Here is a 19,709-nt window from a genome sequence, read left to right as displayed (position 1 = left end):
ATTACTCATTTGGTGGGCAGATCAAGGCTTTGTAGAGGTTGATAGCTTTTTGACCTGTTATGACATGTGGAGCAAACAAACGGTCATTGTTAGGCTTTTGCAGTTTTGGTTACCATAGGTTATCATGTCCCATTTATATATGGTGTTCATAGACAAGTGTAATAGTAAGTCGTAAATCTTGAGAAGTGTTTATGTTTGGATTGTCTCAGTTGCACTTGCAACATTGCCTCTATGCTCAGACACAAGCTACTGCCTCCTTGCAAGGATGATGCATCCTGCTTGCTGGGTGGGAGCTAGCCAGCCTGCAGCAGTTTGTACCATACTACACTGCTATTGTCTTTGGGTAGCCTGTCATGCTACGCTCAGGAAAAGGCAATGCTTGTGCAGCATCAGTTTGAAGGATCATGGCTAACAGTTTCCAAAATGCAAACTGGCAGAAACACTAGTGGATAGTTTAATTTAGAAAAAAAAGCAGACAAAAGTTACCTGCCTTGATTATTCATGGTGTTGCATAGCAGTATGTTAGGCATACTTCACTTGCCCCCCATTTTTTTTTTTAACAGGTCCGCCACAGAATATATTCAAGCATTTGAGTAGTATGACCAGGCAAAGTAGACGCACCTGTACAGTAATTAGCATTAACAGGTTCCCAGTCATCTCATGAGGTGGCCCATTGTAAATGGAAGCAGGTTAAACAATGTGTAAAGAGCCGGGAAGAGCACTATTGAAACGGAGCCACTGCATGCCCAGCTGCCGCAGGTTTCAGCACACCTTCCTTAACAGGGAGTTGTACCAAGTTGTGTCTACCAAAGGGACCGTATTTTTGTACCACTACACTGTGTGATCTTGTAATGTAGTTCATTTTGTATGGAGGGACATATGAAGCCTGACTAATGAACCCACCCACCTTACAGGGTCAGTGGATAGGCCACCTTGGACTATCCCATGCTGCGTCTCTTGCAGAGCGTTAAAGAAGCCCAAAAACAAGATACTATGTGGCTTGAGCAAGTTTTGCTGGATCAAAACAGCTCAAGCTTTTTTTCAGCCTAATGAAGGCCTTGTAGGCCTGCATGATTCTATTGCACGCTAAATGTTTTGCATGTCTGTTGGCAGAGTTCTGGACTTTAGATAATGTGTCAGTGGGGAAAAGTATATGGTTGCTGTGCATGAGCACCCGTTCTACACGCCGTACTGTTAGGCTACTAGTTTAAACGTTCTTTCTCTAGTCCCTTGGTTTTACAAACTGTCTTTGAATGCATGTGAGTGTGTGTTTATTGTGTGTGTGCAGTGCTATTGGCTCATTTCGGGCCTGTATGAGCACTTGGGTATGAATCCTTGTAGAATCTACCTTAGCTGAGCTAAGCTACTCTCATCATGCAAAGTCATATGTTCTGTGTCCCCCTTTTTTTTAACTGCAGCGTGCTGCTTCTGAGCATTCTTTATATATGTATATTGTTGTCTTCTGGGTGCTTCTTTTTTTACATCAGCACTTGTTTTGGACTGGCTGCTGCCTTTTGTGCAAATCAAGTTTAGAAGCCAATATGGGAGTTGGCACTGTTTGTACTACTGTTTGGCCTCTTGGTTTGTTGATGGTGCCTCGAAGAAGCAGTCATTTAAAGGTTTGTGTGCATGAACCTGTGTTTTACACTGCACAATAAATGACTATATCATGCGAACGTTCCCTCATTGCTTCTGCACAGAAGTAAATAGGTATACATGGGAGTGGGTTTAAGAGTACCTAAACATAGGAGAGGGCAGCAGAGCCAAGTGGGCTGATGGTCCAGAAAGTCAGCAAGGTTTATGGTACACAGTACCTGCAGGATGTGTTTGTGTATGTGTGTGTGTGTGCACGTATGTGCGTGCGCGGGGGGGGGGGGAGGGGGCAGCTGGTCTAGAATTTACAACCTAGGCAGGGTCAGAAGAAGGGTGTATATATCATTAAAATTTATTTTCTAAGCGCTACAACATATATAGCTTACATAGACACATATCTGAAAGTATCTTACATTGCAGAAGAAAGAATAATAATGCATCTGAAAAAGGTTCACAGCAGCGCAACATATCAAAGCATAATTTGAGTGGATAGTTACCTGTGGTCCACAACTCTAGTTAAAATTTATTCTGTGTATTGTATGCAATATAACATCTGACATGATCTAGGACTTAGTTGCTATAGCAAGATGCTTGATGTCTATACTGGCTTCTCGGCTTGTTCAGTGTTATTCTTGCCCACTGACTTCAAGCAGTTGTCTCTTGCAATACAATTGTACCTAAAAAAAAATCAGGCAGTGTGGAAGCTCCAATACAGGTAGTGTACAAGTGGCTCACACATACTGCACACTGTGTGAAACTCGTGGGCTACTTGTGAGGTTTTGTTTTACATCGGACATGCACTGTGGATTTGCCAGAATATGCTATTACAGCTATACATAAGATGCTCGGGGCTCAAAGACCTTGCACTTGTCGACCCTTCGGAGCACTAAACATCAACCAACGCCGTTTGGAGGAAGTTTGTGCACAGTTTGACAAGAAACTCTGTTTGTTGGCGTTGTTTTCGTGCTCCGAGCTGTTGCAATCATTATCACACGCAGGCTCTCTCAACACACCGAGGAGCCCAGCACACACTTCCTCATTCTTGCACAGATATGAACAAGAGCCTCGCAGTCTGTTACGGCAGGTGCTGCCTTAGTAGCGGTCCATTCCATTGATCATGATGTTGGCCATGCCATTGCGCCTCCTGCGCCATGAGCCAAGGTCTTTGGCGTGGTACCGGAGCTGCTTTAGCCACTCACGGGTCTCCATGCTGTTCTCAGCCTGCATTGGAGAAGTACTGTTGTAGTCAACTGAACATGTCTTATGCCACTTGCATGCCTGCATGCGCAGGTAGTTCCAACTTGAAAAGGGACAGTCGTTTTTCACTCAAACAAATCATGCGTCGATTCTGCACTGCAGTTGAAAATGTTCCTTGGGCATTATCTATTCCTAGCAAGAACTATTTGGAACAAAGGAGTAAGTGTGCTTTCTATATAAGCATGTGGAGTAACCATTAATTGAATACAGATAGTGTTCCCGTTTATTTCAGAGCTACCTAAATGGCAAAACTGTTGAAATACTGCCTGTGCAACATGAATACTGAAGTCTGAGTGTTCAGAATGAAGCAAGCACCATAAAAACGAAATGGTGTATATTTTATTCTCTATTTAAATTGTGTTACGGAAGAAAAGAAATGCTGCTTCAGCCACATCCTGGAGGGTAACAGCAAGAAATCTTGTGGGATAAAAATTTGATTTCTGAGAGCTTACCCTAAGCCATTGTGTAACCGTTGTGGTGTAACTAAAGCCAGTTGAAGTGGAGAAGAAGGGGCAGAAAATGGAGTGGTAATATGGTTGGAGTACTGTAGTGTGAATCGTGTTTGTTTTTGATACCACCACAAGTGAGCAGCAGTATAGTGCAAGGAAGCAAGAAAAAAAGTTTGTTTGTTCACAATGTATATGGTGCGTGTCAGCTCAATGTCTTGCATTACGATCAGTCATGTTAGAGCTAATGTTTGCAGTATGTGCTCTTGATCCCTTGACTATTAAAGATATGGCAACCCTATGTGCTTCGCATGTCGAAACGCGATGGTTAAGGCGACAGTGGCAAGAGATGAATGCATAATGCCTTATGATGGTAAGCATGAAACCAAAGGATCTGCAAACAGACAAGAAACCGATAAGGCTGGATAACTTTAGAAACTGAATTAAAATGGCACATATGCTGCAGTTATAGTAGCAAGAGAGTCTGCTCTGGCTCGTAGATACTGCAGTTTGGTTAAGTGGGGGATAAATGGGCGCCTCACTAATTAAGGCAATAGTCGTGCTTAACATCATGGGCATAAACTTAGAGCATACCTTGAAGAGAAACCCTTCCTTCGAGGTGTACTCCTGTATTTCAAAACAGTCCTTCAGCTCAGGATCACAGCTGATGATGCAGCTGCCCAGTGATAACGGTTCCTGTAACAAAATATTGAACCATGTTAGTGACTGCAGACATAAAAATTGTAAATGAGCCGCTTTTTTTTTTTACACTGAACTCTTAATTCATGTTTATAATTGTTCTGTGCCTACCTGAGTGCTATGTAGAAATTAACACCGTGCATTTAGCATCAATGAATGTTTTTGAATTTCTAAAATATAAATAATGATAAATAAATTAACACTGTGCAGTTTAGCATCAATGCATTTCTTTCATAAATTTCTAAAATTTTTCAATTTAAATCCCATGCGATCATAGGCTGTTAGTGCTTCTCAGTAATGTGATGTACGTAGCGGAAAATTTAATAGAAGCGTGTATTGCCTTCATACATGCCTAATTTGCTGTATAGCTAGGTTCCTCACTGGTTTACTGTAAGTATGAATTGGTGTGAGGGGAAAATTAAAACAAGACCATTGTTAACGTCTTCAATCCCGGATCTGGTGACCTCAATGGTGACCTCTGTCCTGCTGTTGGCACTGCAGATGCTACTTCCCGGCGTCACAAAATAGGCTACCAGACTGTCTATTTGATGCATTTTTTTTCCGATATTTTACTAAGACATCGTAGATACTTGATCATTTGGCAGCGGTATCTTTAAGCCTTTGGAGGGTCCAAATTTTTAACATTGCGCGCACCGCTACCTCGCATCAGTGAGCACGCGCTGATTGTTGGTCCCGGCGCAGCAGGAGTGCCTGTAGTTGACGGTCATGTGATACCGCGTAGCGCCATCGAGGCGATCTGCACATGCACACTAACAGCGCGGGATTTACACGCCATGCTAGAAGTCTATTATTGACTATAATTAAGATTTAATTCGAGAATGATTGCGGAAAATGCATCTAAATGGAACCCCTCCAGCGAATTCTGTTAACCGATTATTATGACGTCATAGTTGACCCCATACTCTTAACCCGCCACGCTGTGAGGTACAAGGAAGATTAGCAGCCGCGATGTCATGAGAGCCGGTCGACGCCATTGGATAAAGGGGCTCTTGCGCTATCAAGGTTCAAAAAGCTCTGAGTGCGTATTGTCCGCCCACGTGTCGGTGCTGTCTTTATCCGCAGCCAGTGTGCTAGCTTGGCTCCCAAATTCCTCTACGGCTGCAAACGACAGATTCGAAGCAGTACGCACCCTGGGCAGGACGAACTTCCCGGCCTTCTCTTTAGCGAGCAGCAAGGCGCCGTCGCGGATGCCCGTGTTGCGCGGGAAGAGAAGTGAGTTGTCGTGCGCCAAGTCAGGTCGGTAGTTTGAATTCGGCCTGCCCAGCACGGCAAGCAGCCCGTGCAGGGCAGCGAAGCGCGCTCCCCGGCCACTGCTGCTGCTGGTCGGTTGCTCAGCCACCAGCAGCTTGCCCGCCAGCACGAACCGTGTCTCGTCCCTGTTCCACTTGAGCAGGTCCAGCGCCATCTGCGAAAGGGCCCATGAAAAGCTATTTACTAAAATTATAAAACGTGCAAGAGCAATAGGTATCTCATCAATACTCCGCAACGAACGTTTTTAAGCTGGCTGCATTGGTAGGCGATTGAAAATAACGCTCCTCCTCTCCCCCCTCAACTCAACCTACGCCGGCGCGCAAGAAGAAAAAAAAAATTGTCGCGATGACGCTCCACCACTTCCCGTCGAGGCCGCTTAATTTGGGAGCGTCCAATGAGCGGGCGTGCTCAGCAGCCCTACTGACGTCAGTGGAGAGGTTTGTGCACAGAGGTGTCGCCCAAATCGGCTACGAGCGGTCACCAGGTGCACTTTAAAATTATTTGTCAATTGTCGGCTCCACGCAAGGCTTTCAAATGAAAGCCCCGCCGGGGTGGCGCAGTGGTTAGGGCGCTCGACCACTGTTCCCAAGGGCGCGGGATCGAATCCCGGCCTCGGCGGCCGCTTTTCGACGGAGGCGAAAAGCTAGGCGCCCGTGTGTTGTGCGATGTCAGTGCACGTTAAAGAACCCGAGGTGGTCGAAATTTCCAGAGTCCTCCACTACGGCGTCTCTCATAGCCTGAGCCGCTTTGGGACATAAACCCCAAAACCAAACCAAACTAATTTTCACAAAGACCACATCTGTGAATTGCATGCATTAGAACTTTAGCCAAGCAGCATTTCAGGGGACCATAGAAAGTTGTTTGCTACGATTAGCAAGCGCGCACGAACGATTCCGTCACTATAGTCTCCGCAAGGCAATTGTATTTTAGTGCGTAGCAAGAACTAATGGTTAGAAAGGCTAAATGGTTAGAATGGTTGAAGGCTAAATGGTTAGAAAGGCTCGTCTTCTGCTCTTCATCTTGTGTTGGCACGTCTTGGGGCATACATGGGGGAAGAGGCCTGGATGCCAGGGAGAAAAGAACTGTGGTTAATTGAGAAGATGGCGGCACCAAACACGGATTTCGCAGGTGGCGGCCCAAAGCCTGCTCTCTCTCCGTGAGCTTGAGGCGCGAAGGAGACGGTGGCGACGCCGCGAGCAAATGTCGCTCCTCGGCCTTCACGGGCAGCAGATGTGTACGCACGGTGCTTCCTCGGCTTCGGGCCGCTCGGTGATAAAAACCACTGCAGATGGTGTGAAGAGAGCGCAGAACACAAACTGCACTCTGGTAATGCTACCGCATGTACTCTGCCGTTGAAGGAATAATGTGGAAAGAAAGAAAGGAGAGCAGATTTTCTGTTGCATTACATGCGATATGAGCTGGAAAGAATTCAAATGAAAACTGAGGTGAGGGAAAGTTCTGAAAAGGTCGGGTCGGAAAGAATGGCGAGAGTTGGTAGAACAGAAATAGCCAGAGGCATTTAAAGCCGGCGAGATATAAAGGTGGTGTGAGCCATGGAAGAGCAAATACCTTTTTCATCATGCATACCTTGGACAGCATAGGCATGTATTTAAGTCTGTCGCATGTTGTGCGGGGAAGATCTGTGGGCACCAACTGTCAGAATCGGGGCTGACATCCGTGTAATAGTGTGGCAGATGTGTTGCACATATGGGCGAAGGTCGCAAACCGGCGCATGCATTTGCTGCAGTCTTACAACCGCAGAAAAGATGCCATCACCATGCATGTCTACTGCATTGGTACTAGACAGGCATATCTATCCAGAAGTTGGCCGTTTTTGCGTCCGTACATATCACGCAAAAAGCTCGCGCCATTGACGAACACAACTGGGACCGTGCCGCTCAGCCGTAGCCTCAAGGATGGGGTCGTTAATTGTCTCTAACCGGTATATATAAGAGTTACACAGCTACCGCCTCCACTACACGCCGGCTATGATGATGATGATGATGATGGAGGCTACCCTTTTTGTATGGTTCCATCCACACACACAATCCACACTCTGGCTTTTCGGTTATCTCGGCTTCCCGGCCATCCTTGGCTGAGCTATTCCACCGAGTATTTTGGATTTGAGCTGCAGCTGCTCACCTAAGCGCTGAAAAATTAGAGCACTGCAGAATCTGCATTGGAGTAAGTCGAAAGCACGGATGCTGCTGCTGGTTGCTTCTAGTTGCTTAATTCACTTCTTGTTTACCCATTGTAGTCTTTGGTACTTTCAAATTGAGTGCCGATCCCTTCCTATGCCCTTTTTCGGCTCTACTTCCGGTTGCATGACGTCACATTAATTCACTTCTTGTTTACTCATTTTAGTATTCGGTAATTTCAAATTGCGCGCCAAACTCTTTCTGTGCCCTTTTTCGGCTCTAATTCTGTTTGCGTGACGTCACCCTGATTGACTGATTTAATGAACTATTTTAGATTTGATGCATTCAAATGTGGCGTCAAGCCTTTCGCTAATGAGAGCTATTTCGCCTTTACTTTCTCATTTTCTGACACTAATTAATTACCCAATTAACCTATTCGCATAATTATTTTTTCGCACTCAACATTACACCACCTTCAATCGATTAACATCACTCATTAACCTCTACGACTTCTCAATTACAACTGTATCAGGCGCGTGCATGACAATGCGCCTGTTCCTGACAAGCGCGTCGGCCCGGAGTCACTTGGTCGGCTATAAAAGCTACACTTCGTAATAAACCTGCGTTCTTCTTGTTCTGGCTATCTTGCTGTTGCCACGTCCTTCGCGGCAGGGATACAACAACTGCTGCGGACACGACTTTGCGTGTTTTGCCTGTAACGAATTACCTAATTAACTTTTTGACCTAATTATTTTTCTGCAGCAGCATTACGTTAGTCTATCAATTGACACCACTCATTAACCTCTACCACTTCGCAATTACCCGCAACTGCTGCGGACACGAATTTGCTGACACGGTCTGTGGACAGAAATCTGTGAACATAGCGAAGTAACGCTTTCGCGTTATTAAACCAAAACAAAGGTGGAAGCGAGATAGGGAGGACCGAGGACATTAAATGTCTGACGACACTCGTGTTAGCGATAACATCTTCCGAGGGCCCCACGCCTCGCTAATAACAAGGGGAAATAACGATATGAGGGGAATGTCGCTGTGCCGTTTTGTGGCATGAGCTGTTCCCTGAACCGTCACATGGGCGAAGTCCGTTCAAATGCGACGGTCGAAAAAGCCAGGAATGATAGGTAACAAAAAGAAGGAGAAAAAAGGGGAGGGGGAAAGGAGAGACACTCATAGACTGTATACAGAAAGCAGCTGCGTCCATTATACGAAGCACTCGTTGAACCGTCGCGTGGATGAAGTCCGTCCATTGTCACCAATAAAAAAGCAGTGAGGAATGGCATAAAAGATAGGAGGTGGGCAGCGATAAGAGAAAGAAGGGAAGAAAAGGGAGACGAACGCGAAAGGACACTGTCGCGGGATGTGACAGAAAAAAAAAGCGAAAGTAAACGGGCGAAGCAGCCGCCGGTGCGTTGGGCTCTCGAGTGATGTCATCGCTGACAAGAGTGCCACTAGACGTTTATTGACCTCTACCCTCGTTGCCCCTCTTCTACCATTGTCTTAATCTCTTCATTGTCTGGACAAGTGGCTGCAGCTCGTAAGCGTATAGTGATCAGCGAGAATTATCTCAGCCAATACTCCATAGTGCAATGAGCTGAGAGATTTTTTCATACCAAGGTCAAACAAATGTCATAAAATATATTTCTCGTACGTTGGAGTATATTTGTATGAGATGACATTTGTACCAGTTAAGTATAAGCAACTCCGAGTTCATATCTCGAAGCTTTCTCAGCTTTTTCGGTAAGATTAATCTTACGCGGACAGCTGAGGAAACAAAATAATCCAAAAACCAGTAGCGCTGTGACTCAATGCTAGTGGTGATACGGAAGAAACTCGTCGTGCTCTTCAGGTTCGACAAGTTGGCCACACAAACTGCTTGCCGTGGAGCGAAAATCCGATCGGCGGCGTATTTGCGACGGGTACGGCGAAAGCACATAGAGAGTGGACCTTGACCCTTCAGAACTTGTTCGGTTTACAAAGTTTAACCGTTTAACGCTCCAAAGCGGCTGAGGCTATAAGGGACATGTAGTGGAGGGCTGCGGATAATTTTGACCACCTGGGGTTATTTAATATGCACTGATATCGCACAGTGCACGGACACCTGGTGTTTCGCCTCCATCGAAGCACGGCTGGAATTGAATCCGGGTCCCCGGCTCATTAGTCGAGCGCTTTAATCGAGCCACCGCTGCGGGTCACCCTTCAGAACTGCTGTCTAGGAGGGCCGCTCTGGAGCATCAGCGCGATATAGGTGCCTCCGCTCAGCTTCTGGCTTACAGCGGTTGTGTAATTAGGCCATTTTTTGCATTTTTTCTTTTCATTTTTTCATTCAGTTACAGAGTTTCGCATTTCTGCCCCTATTTCGCTTATCGCAATCTCCGTCCTCCTATATTTTTTTCCTGGCCGCTTAGATCGGTAACCTTGGACTGACTTCGTCCACGCGACGGCTCGAAACGGGCTTCGTATAACGGCTTGCGCAAAAAAAAAGAAAAGCTTAACAATTTCATCAAATCTGTTTTCCGAAGCCGTACCTCAGTGCATCTTCCGCATGGTCTTCGCACACTTCACCTCCTCACACCGCGCCACGAACTTTGCCTTCGAGGTACTGACGAGCCTCGCATTTCCGATCGGCTCCTCGTTCGAACATAGTAGCGGACAGATTGATACCGATATCCCTTCACATACGTTTCAGATGCAGTGCGTTTTCAATCCTGTGCATGCCGTTATTCTCTTCTCGAGTGAGAGACCACTTCACTTATCTCTGTAAGGGAATAGAGCAGTGGGGGAGTGAGGGTAGGCCTCCGCTACCCTCTGACTCCAATCCAGAATCTTGTCCTGGAGATCAGGCGCTGAGCTTCGCAGGGCATGCCTCCCACTGCTCATTTGAATGAGTATTGAGAGATATTGATTGAAGATGGCGAACGCAGCCTCACATTATGTGGTCGAGGTTGGCTCTGGCCGGACAGAAATTACAATCTGCGTGAGTGAAGTGGCGAAAGGCAGAAATGGCGGAAATGTACGAGTCTGAAGCTGACGCCACAGAATCTCGCGATAACGAGAGGTTTTGCGGTGAGCAAGGTGGTATACAAGACGACCGAGGCGGTGATGATGACATATATCATAGAAGGAAAGGAGGCGATCTCACGCAACAATCGAAGCTAGGTAGTCGAAGGCGGAATCCATGGACTGCGCCCGGACAGCAAAACCTATCGGGCGCAGGCGTGAGCCACCTTGTTACCAGCTATAGGCTTGCGTGTGCGGGGGTCTGAAGAAGGGCAATAGAGTGTTTTGAAGGGTGTTTTAGGAGGAGAGACAGTGCTGGAAAAAATTTCTGACCCGACCGATATTGTGGATGGCTGATTTAGAATCGCTGACAGTGCTGGTTATATCGGGATTGGTCAGAACAAGAGCGAGGGCCACCTCTCCCGCCTCCTCTAAAGAGGCGTATATATATGACGGCAGCCGTTTTAAGGCGGCCTCTGGAGTCAACGGTTGAAAGGGCATAGGAATGTCTCGAGCTCTTCTAGATTTCTGCAGGATGTCGTTCTCCCTCAGGAATAAGGCACAGCAATGCTTTTGCCGCGACGTTTGGTTCGGCTGGTCTGTAATCGGTGCAACATCTTGATGCACCGTGTGGGGCCCTGCGCCACATATCCGTAAGGCCCGTGGCGCGCCGCGCATTCGAAGGCCGCGCCACTATCCCAATGCTCCCTGCGCGGTGCCTGTTTCCCTCTCCCCGCGGATTACCGGTCCCGCGCGAGGGGGCTATAAAGGAAGCCACGCGCCGCCGTCTCGCTCTCTTCGCTCCCTCTTCGTTCCTGCTTCGCTCCTGGCGCTTCTCCACGGAAGACGACCCGCAGGCTGCAGCCCCCCGGGCGACGACCCCGCACTGTCTTGGACGACCCCCTGTGAGATTAAAGATGTTTTGTTACACGGCCCGCTGTGTATTTGTCGTGCGCATCCCTCGGGCAGAGGAATCGTCCACATGGGTGCTAATTCAGCCCCACTTTGGGCGCCAGTTGTGGGCGATTCCTCTGCCCGAGGGATGCGCACGACAAATACACAGCGGGCCGTATAACAAACATCTTTAATCTCACAGGGGGTCGTCCAAGACGGTGCGGGGTCGTTGTACGGGAGGCTGCAGCCTGCGGGTCGTCTTCCGTGGAGAAGCGCCAGGAGCGAAGCAGGAACGAAGAGGGAGCGAAGAGAGCGAGACGGCGGCGCGTGGCTTCCTTTATAGCCCCCTCGCGCGGGACCGGTTATCCCCGAACGAGCGGGGAGAGGGAAACAGGCACCGCGCAGGGAGCATTGGGATAGTGGCGCGGCCTTCGAATGCGCGGCGCGCCACGGGCCTTACGGATATGTGGCGCAGGGCCCCACAATCGCTATGTGCCGGAGTCGTAAGCCTGTTTCTAGTTTTCGACATCTTAGCGCCCTACCCTGTCATTCCGCCCCACCTGCGAATACTTGGCTTTCTCCTACCCCACTCCTGCTTCGAACCTGTGACGCTGGTCACATGACCGCTTACTCGCCGATGAAGGCGCGGATGGCAATTGCGAAGTCATATACGCTATTCATTAAAATTAGCTCTCTTAAAAAGGAAGAGATCCTTCTGTAAGGCGTATCCTTAATGCTGGACCTCCAAGTCTCGGCATTGCTCAGCAAATGACGCAGTAATTTGAGGCAACGGACACAAGTGTGCATCACAAATATACCGATCTAGATGATCTAGTATAAATACATCACAGGGTTGTGTGGCAAGTAGCAACTAACATATGCGGTTTTAATGCACGTATGCAATGCACGTGTCTATCTCGACGTTCCACCCCGCCAGGATGGCGCAGTGGTTTCAGGGAGTTCGACTACTGTGCCCAAGGATGCGGGATCGAATCCCAGCGCGGCGGCCGCTTTTCGATGCAGGCGAAAAGCAAGGCGCCCGTGTGCTATACGATGTAAGTGCGCCTTAAAGACCCCTAGGTGATCGAAATTTCCGGGGTCTTCCACTACGACGTCTCTCATAGCCTGAGTCGCTTTGGGACGGTAAACCCCACAAAACCACGTTCCGTTCCGTGTCAGTTTGAGCGTGAGCCTGGGTTAAAGGAAGGTGTCGTGATCACTAGTGAATAAGCTTCCGCACAACTATCTTTGAGTGACGTCATCGCTCAGTAAGCATGAGCTGAGCAGGTGTTGGCTTCATCCTGACTTTATGCGCCCGTGTCAGGCGTGGACAAAAGTAAAGAAGCGAACTACTTCCTTTTGTAGTTTGCACATATGTTATATGCAGGCTGCAGGTATAGAAGACGCTAGGACGCTTTGTTACGAAGTAAGAATGCTTCATATGTCCTACCAGGAACGCGTGATAGCAATTAGAACGGAATACCATGCCCTGTTTACTTACGTCCGCACTACGTCCGCACCTGTACATCTGTCCGACTTCACCCTCACGCATACATCCTTGCAGAAATTTATTCAGAGGCAAGGTGTGTTGTATTGTAGTTTATTTATTTAGTTTTCGCTTTTATGACACATAAGTAAAAGCAGTGCCCATTTACATTCTTCTAAAGGATCATGCATTCATTCAGACTGTGAAACCTGGCTGCTATGGAGACAATGTCCTTTTCTGACAAGTGGCTACGAATTTCACGAACAAAACAACCGAAAGCTGATGCAGAAGGCGGTCTCACCTTTCTCAGTTTGATGCTTCCGACACCGACGTTGTTCTGCGCTCGCCTGGGGTTGACCGATATGCTGGAGATGCGCCGCCATATTTTCGTTGGGTTTCCCTCGCGCGTCAACTGCGAGTGAGAGAAGCAAGCGACGGCACTGAAGTTGATATTCTGCTCTTTTATTGCATCTCCGACAACGGTTGATTTATTTTTGGTCTGCAATAGCTACCTGCGTACACGCTGTGTCTTGTCTCTCACCTGATTTATTCTTTCCAGATGAAGTTGGACACGAAGCTGGGCGTCTCTCAGAGACTCCCTGTCCTGATGGGAATACGGCGTCACCTTGTACAGCCGGCTGAGCAGCAAAGGATACCTGCACGTTTTTGGTTAAACACTGTAGCATTTACCGACATAGCTTGTCTCCAATTTCGGTCGGTAGACCCTTTCACATATCACCTGGAAATAGTTACGTCAACAGTCTGCCATTGCGAAAAAAAAAAGAGACAGAAAGAAGCTGCCGAGAGAGAGAGAGAGGGGGGGGGATGAGTCTACAATCTTGGTAGTGGCGACAGGAGGGTTACAACGGTGATTATTAATAGATTGCGGCGAAATGCGGATGCTACTTTAATAGTCTTGGTTATGCTGTAAGCGATAGGAGACGTGCACGGTGGTCTTTTTTTTTTGTTCTTTTTTTTTCATCTTTTGCTCGCAAAGATAATAGATTGTGCAGGCGTTGCGTTAGATGATGTGTATGCTGTAAGAGCGTCCCATGGTGAAGACGAAGAATGCGTACAGATTACGACGAGTGGACCTACAAAATCTCAAGGAAGCCCGCCACCTGTTAAATATCGGCTTTTCTTGAAGTGCAACTAGACGCCTAACTGTAATAGTTAAAAAGCTATTTACGGTAAATTAGTTGCCCATCCAATTAACCTTATTCACCTGTTTTCTGACGTCCGCCAACACTCGTACAGTTTCCAATAAAAAAAGAAAGTTCTATCTTTAAGGCCTAGTGACAGGCTTCATTGAAACACCTGTCACACCATGTAACGAACAAATACTGACTTGGTGACTCTCTGGACGGGCGCCATCAGGAAGGCGGCCAGGTTCATCCTCCGCAGTAGCGTGTTTTCCATTTGCGAGACCCGCAGGAAGATGCGCAGGAGCTCCTTCTCTTTCTCCTGCGCCATCAGGCTTAGTGATGCACTCGCCTGGAAAGGATGAAGTGCATGCATATTCTCTTACATGTAGCCAGTGTGGCGACGGCTGTGTTGTAGCAGCCCAAACTACATCGCTTTAACCATGGTTCGTTTTCTTTATCGATACCACTCCAACTGTTTTACGGAGTTAAATGAGTGAGCGTGCTCATATGCTCGTGGCAAAGATCTTTACAATAACGACAATTGATTCCTTGACGCGCCTGACAATACACGGTAGACGAGATTCTCCGCATCTCGCGTCTATCGAAGTGGGGACGCCGCGACGGGCCATTAACAGCAATTAATCGTTATTTTTAAGGGATTCCTAGCCGCATATGGTGTATTCAGTAAAACAAAAAACTGCGGGACTGTTCGTCGTGGTGGCGATGTTAACGTGCAGGTGGGGCCAACCTTACAATGGCAGTTATGTCGTCAATTGCTCTGGATGTCTCTTATGCTCATACTCTGATAACTAATGCGTCTCTAGCACTGCCTTTCTTGTGTCATTTTTTTTCTTATTTAATGATTTAACGATTTAACGATGACCGTCATGGTATAGGTAAATATTTCCATTTCCTCTTCGGCTGTATGAAAGTTTGGTATGATGAGAGCCCATAATGTTCTTTTCATTAAAGTTAGAGAGAAGGTATACCCAACACGCGCTTAATGTTGCACCGTGCGCCATATAGCGTCCTAATTTAAAAACAAGATTATCGGAGCGTTGGCTTACCTGCCGAACACAGTACGTCTGGTATGCCTGCAGCATACCGGTGGCTCCCAGGAACAGCTTGCCAATGTCCACCGTGGTGTACTCCTGAAAAGCACGAACAAGAGGTCTCGTCAGTGTACGAATTAACATGTCCCTAGAGGTATGAAAACACGTGGATTGCAGCGACCGTATTGTACACTGTCCTTGCAGCAACAGTCTGAGCTAGGCGCTGGCACATGAGATGTAGATGTTTGCATTGGGAGCTTTGGGCAGCATACAGAGATGGCAGTCCCTCTCGCTTTATTTAGTACGATTAGCGATTGTATGTTAGTGCATTGTGTACGAATGATCGCAGGATACAATACTACGTCCGTGGAAACTTAATTTTAAGTACTATGTCCCTTTATGACGTTCACCGTGTCTATTACAACGATAACGTATGTGTTGGAAGTTATCATGATATGTACTTAAAAGATGCATAATTACTATAGATTGTACCTCGTCTCCCTGCTCACTGGCGATATCGAGAGCGTCCTGCAGCTTCTCGGAGAAGCTGGCGTTCACCTCCATCAGTTCGTCCAGGTTGAGGAAGATCTCGTCCAGCTGCTGTTTGGTCAACAGGCCCGCCGTTTCGATGGGCTTGTAGAATTCCTGCATGGTACGTCAACCGGCAGCGGTCAGTAACGGTGGTCAGTTTGTTTACCGTTTTATTTTGCTGAACTCTACACGGATGCAGCAACGTGTTTGGGTTTAGAAAAAAAATAAAAACGACGTAAAATGTCTTGAAAAGTATTTCTATATTCACACTTTTCTCCATTGAGCATCATTTGTCTCCTTGTTTGAAATGACGCAAAAGGAAAAGGAGGCCGAGACAGGGCGAGTGCACTTACTTCCTTGATGATGCGCAGGTCGTGGCCGTACTTGATTTCGGTCTGCACGATCTCGGTGATGATCTCCCGGCGCTCGGTACGCTTCTTTTCGCACTTGGGACAGACTAGCTCCTCTTCTCCGGTCACCTGCAAGTGATATGAGGACACACAGATTGAATCGATCGATATATGGAGGTGGAAATTCGTTCAATATATTCAGGAGAGCTGGATCGCAATATGAGCCGAAGAAGCATGCACGATGAAGAAGTTTTTGGTACGCATATACTTACTCATAGTTTAATTATCATGCTTATCTTTGTAGAGTCATTATATAACATTTGTGATTTAGCTTTTGTGATTAGGTTTTGGCAAACTCAAGAAAAATGCGACTTTTCCCCCTCAAAAGGCCCCCTAGCAGACAATGAATGGCATCGACCGATGAAACATCACAACTATTCCATTACATAAACTTGACTACACCGTCAACCTTGAGTTTGGCGCTCTTTGGCCTGAGTCGCCCTTGCGCCATTAAAATCCATCATCATCATCATCATCATCATCATTTCCGTGAATAATCCCCTTGGACCTGCTAGCGGAATAACGAAGGGCATGACAGATGAAAGGGGTTCACCACGGCTTTATCAGATTATCTGCGCGGTCATGAGGCTGTGTGAACGCCATTACCTGAAGGGCTTCCTTTGAGGAGCATCTGACGCTTTTTTCTTGAGTTGTGTCCGACTATATGCTAAAGCAGGCGAAGCCAAGATGGTTTTATGTCAGCATCCTTTCCAGTGTTGTGACGTGTGTTGTGGTGACCATTATAGGCCTTTTGAATCTGTTGACCAACAGGAAAAGGCTGCACAGCTCTTTAGAGTTGGCTGCTTTTTGTTACTTTAACGTGAGGATCATGTTGGTAATTTTGGCAGCCATTGACCAACAGGCAGTGGGTTTCCGCACCTGCTGGTCGCAGTCGGCGCAGCGCTGCTCCTCGCTGTTACAGGCCGCCGGCGGGTCCAGGGGCTCGCCGTACCGGTCGCCCCCGATGCCGCTGTCGTTGCGCTCCACGTCGGCGCCCGTCGGCTGCGGCCAAGGACGGCCACACGGTTAATCGCCGCACGCATCGATTAACGGCGGCGCGTTCGTTTTGACACGCGTGGCGCCATATTAGGACATGGCCCGCGCTTCACGCACGGGGCCCGATTCGCGCATGTCGCTGACCCAGCACTGCCAGCTGCTGCGGTGCTACCCAAACTCCCACCTTGTGACGAAATTCCATCGGTTTTCTTTTCTATTACTGTTTCCAATGCCAAAGGAGACGAGGCAGCTTTAATTGTCGCTAAAGTTAACGGTTATTGTGCTTGGGATGAGCGTGTCCTCGTGTACTGCCAGCGAACACTTCCTTGTGGCTAGCAAGCACCGTGCAACTTTATACCTGCCGCGATCGGGTTTTCGTGCCCTTTTATACAGTGCTTCGCGAAGGATTATAGTGCTCGAGGCCTGCATGATCGTAAACATTTTTATGTTTCAAATTCTTCAAGCCGTGCTTAGTGACACTCGGGTAGCATCGGATACTCTCGCGCTGCGTTTGGGTGCGTGAGTGCAGAAGAGGATGTACAGGGTCATCCACTTCTAGCTATAACACGGCCACTCCTTTCAAAACAACATTGCGTTCGACGCAGGCGCATATCGATGCAAAGCGATGCAAGCACATAGGGAGCCAGACGTGCTGCTTTACATTGCCTGCCACTTAGCTTTATCGAAGTGTCTAAAGGTACGTCCGACGTATCCATTCGATTCTCGTAAAGATACGGCGGACGTCGATATACAGGCTCATGGCTATATGCACGTCGAACGCGGCCACATTCCGCTTGCTACGCGTGAATGGATGTCATCCTCTATGATATCAGCTAGCCGCGACTCTCGATGAGGTGCTACGAAGAGTGCATCCGTTCTAACATAGATCACGGTCTTCACTTAGGGTTGTGTACGGCAAACATCGCTGTCAAGCACATAGCCGCAGGCGATATGCTACGTACTGCACCAGCTCCACCAGCTGGCATCGAGATACGCACATTCACGAGCAGCTTTCGCTTCGCACTAAACTATCACCTCGATCTGCCCGTAATGCGAGCGAGCTATTCCTAGCATTTACGCTGTCTTAGGTCCTGCATCGACCTCCGAAGATCTAGCGCCGGCACAACACACACACACCTCGCCGTGCAGCTGAACATTCGGCAGTCCAAAGTATGTATGTGAAATGGCATTATGCTCGTTCCTCACATGCAGACCGAGGAAACAGGATGTTTTTAGCTAAATTCTTCGTTTAAATTCTACCTCAGAGCCGTGGCAGAAGACATGCCGAATCTACTAGAGGCCTGCACATCGACTCGTCGAGGCGAAGACCTACTGCACCGCACCGCAAGAGTGCACAACCGGAAAGCCGGAAGCGTGAATGATCCGAATTCCATGTGAACAGCAATGTTCTTTGGTATATAGGGGAAGACTAGACTAAAGTGCTTAGGCTGCATCTTTTTCTTGTCGTTGAAGTTTGCGTACATGTAGTTTAAACCCCCGCATGCTCGAGGTTAGCGTGACCCGACTGAACGGCCGCGCAGCTTTGAAACGATCGGGATGGATATGCATGCATCGCCGGACTTAGGTACGCGGTAGAAAATGTGCGCTGCACATTTCGTTGAAGAAGCTGACTCTTGGAATTTTGCAGAGTGTGCCATGCAAGTGATCGTTGCTACAACCACGCATCCATGTTCCCACGGCTGGCCTACCCCGAGGCGCATAAATGTTCAACCGACGTATCAATGATCGAAGAGAGGACAGATTTTCACAATATTGGGCGTGAAATCGATAGCTACCAGTGCTCAGTGTTAGAGAAATTCTGCCTTGATCATGCGCAATTCAGTGTTTCAGGTGTGGTCAGTAGCTATATAAGTTTGAACAGTTCGCCTTTCAAGTCAGCGGCGCCAGCGATGGATCGGCGGAGCGATTTTCCACGCTACACCGCTGTCTTGCTAGAAAGCCTATCTAGGCGGCGTTTGACATTCACCTGCTTTTTGTTGGCCCCGTAATTGAAAGCAACGCCTTCAGAAACGCGTTAAATGTTCAAAAATGTATTCTCTTCAACAGTTTCACTCCAGGCTGTCAAAGCAGGCGGACGTTGATAAAACAGTTGAGCACTCCAGTCTTTAGAAATCTGTACAATCACCTTCAGTTTGTAAAATTATTGGAATAGGTCACTTTCCGATCGCTACGACATAGACCCTCATGACAGCGCTGTCACGTGAATAAGGACCACACCAGGCCGAAAGCTTGTCTCATATAACATAGCTAACCAAGGTATACCTTACAGCATTGTGTTGATTTTTATGGTGTCTAAGCGACTAATGCTGCCATGCACCAAGAACAAGGTTTAATGTATTTATTTTGTGTGTAATGACAAATGTTCTTTAGGATGTAGCTTGTTTAGGAACATTTTAGGAAACCAAAAATGCAGGAAATTTGCACGTCTCTCCTAGGATCATGCTGGGATGGAAAGGGATCTGTTGCAAATTGTACAAAATGTTTCCTCTTTTCTCGACTCTGGCGCACGTGTAAGATATGGTTTATTGTTAGTTCATCTCCACACTCCTTGCATATTGGTTTGTCCTCTTTCATAAGTATGAAGCTGTGTGTGAGGTTTGGGTATGTGTTTTGTGAAGATGACCTAAAATGTCCTCCATATTGTGTTTTTGATCACTGCATGATTTCCATTCCTTAATGACAGGTTTGACAAGTATAGTTTGTAGTTTATTTCAATGTTTCAAAAATCCTGCCATTTCACTCTCACTTTTCTTT

The 19,709-nt window shown here is 47.4% G+C and overlaps 1 protein-coding gene across 1 annotated transcript in view; it reads right to left on the bottom strand.

The window, feature by feature from the left end:
• Window positions 1-1,931: 1,931 nt before the first annotated feature.
• Window positions 1,932-19,709, bottom strand: part of RhoGEF64C (Rho guanine nucleotide exchange factor at 64C) — a 140,024-nt gene continuing 122,246 nt past the window's right edge. The window contains exons 6-15 of the mRNA XM_084593960.1: window positions 16,818-16,940; window positions 15,882-16,007; window positions 15,490-15,642; window positions 15,013-15,096; window positions 14,149-14,294; window positions 13,342-13,456; window positions 13,102-13,212; window positions 5,146-5,421; window positions 3,891-3,992; window positions 1,932-2,814 (exon numbers count right to left, since the gene is read on the bottom strand). Coding sequence (XP_084450086.1) covers window positions 2,686-2,814; window positions 3,891-3,992; window positions 5,146-5,421; window positions 13,102-13,212; window positions 13,342-13,456; window positions 14,149-14,294; window positions 15,013-15,096; window positions 15,490-15,642; window positions 15,882-16,007; window positions 16,818-16,940 — 1,365 coding nt within the window. The 3' untranslated portion in view covers window positions 1,932-2,685. The remainder of the gene's footprint in view (window positions 2,815-3,890; window positions 3,993-5,145; window positions 5,422-13,101; window positions 13,213-13,341; window positions 13,457-14,148; window positions 14,295-15,012; window positions 15,097-15,489; window positions 15,643-15,881; window positions 16,008-16,817; window positions 16,941-19,709) is intronic.

This window comes from Amblyomma maculatum, chromosome 2 (genome assembly GCF_055883805.1).
Source record: "Amblyomma maculatum isolate TAMU_Amacu chromosome 2, ASM5588380v1, whole genome shotgun sequence".
In the NCBI taxonomy this organism is placed as follows: Eukaryota; Metazoa; Arthropoda; class Arachnida; order Ixodida; family Ixodidae; genus Amblyomma; species Amblyomma maculatum.
This window is presented reverse-complemented; position numbering and strand designations above follow the sequence as displayed.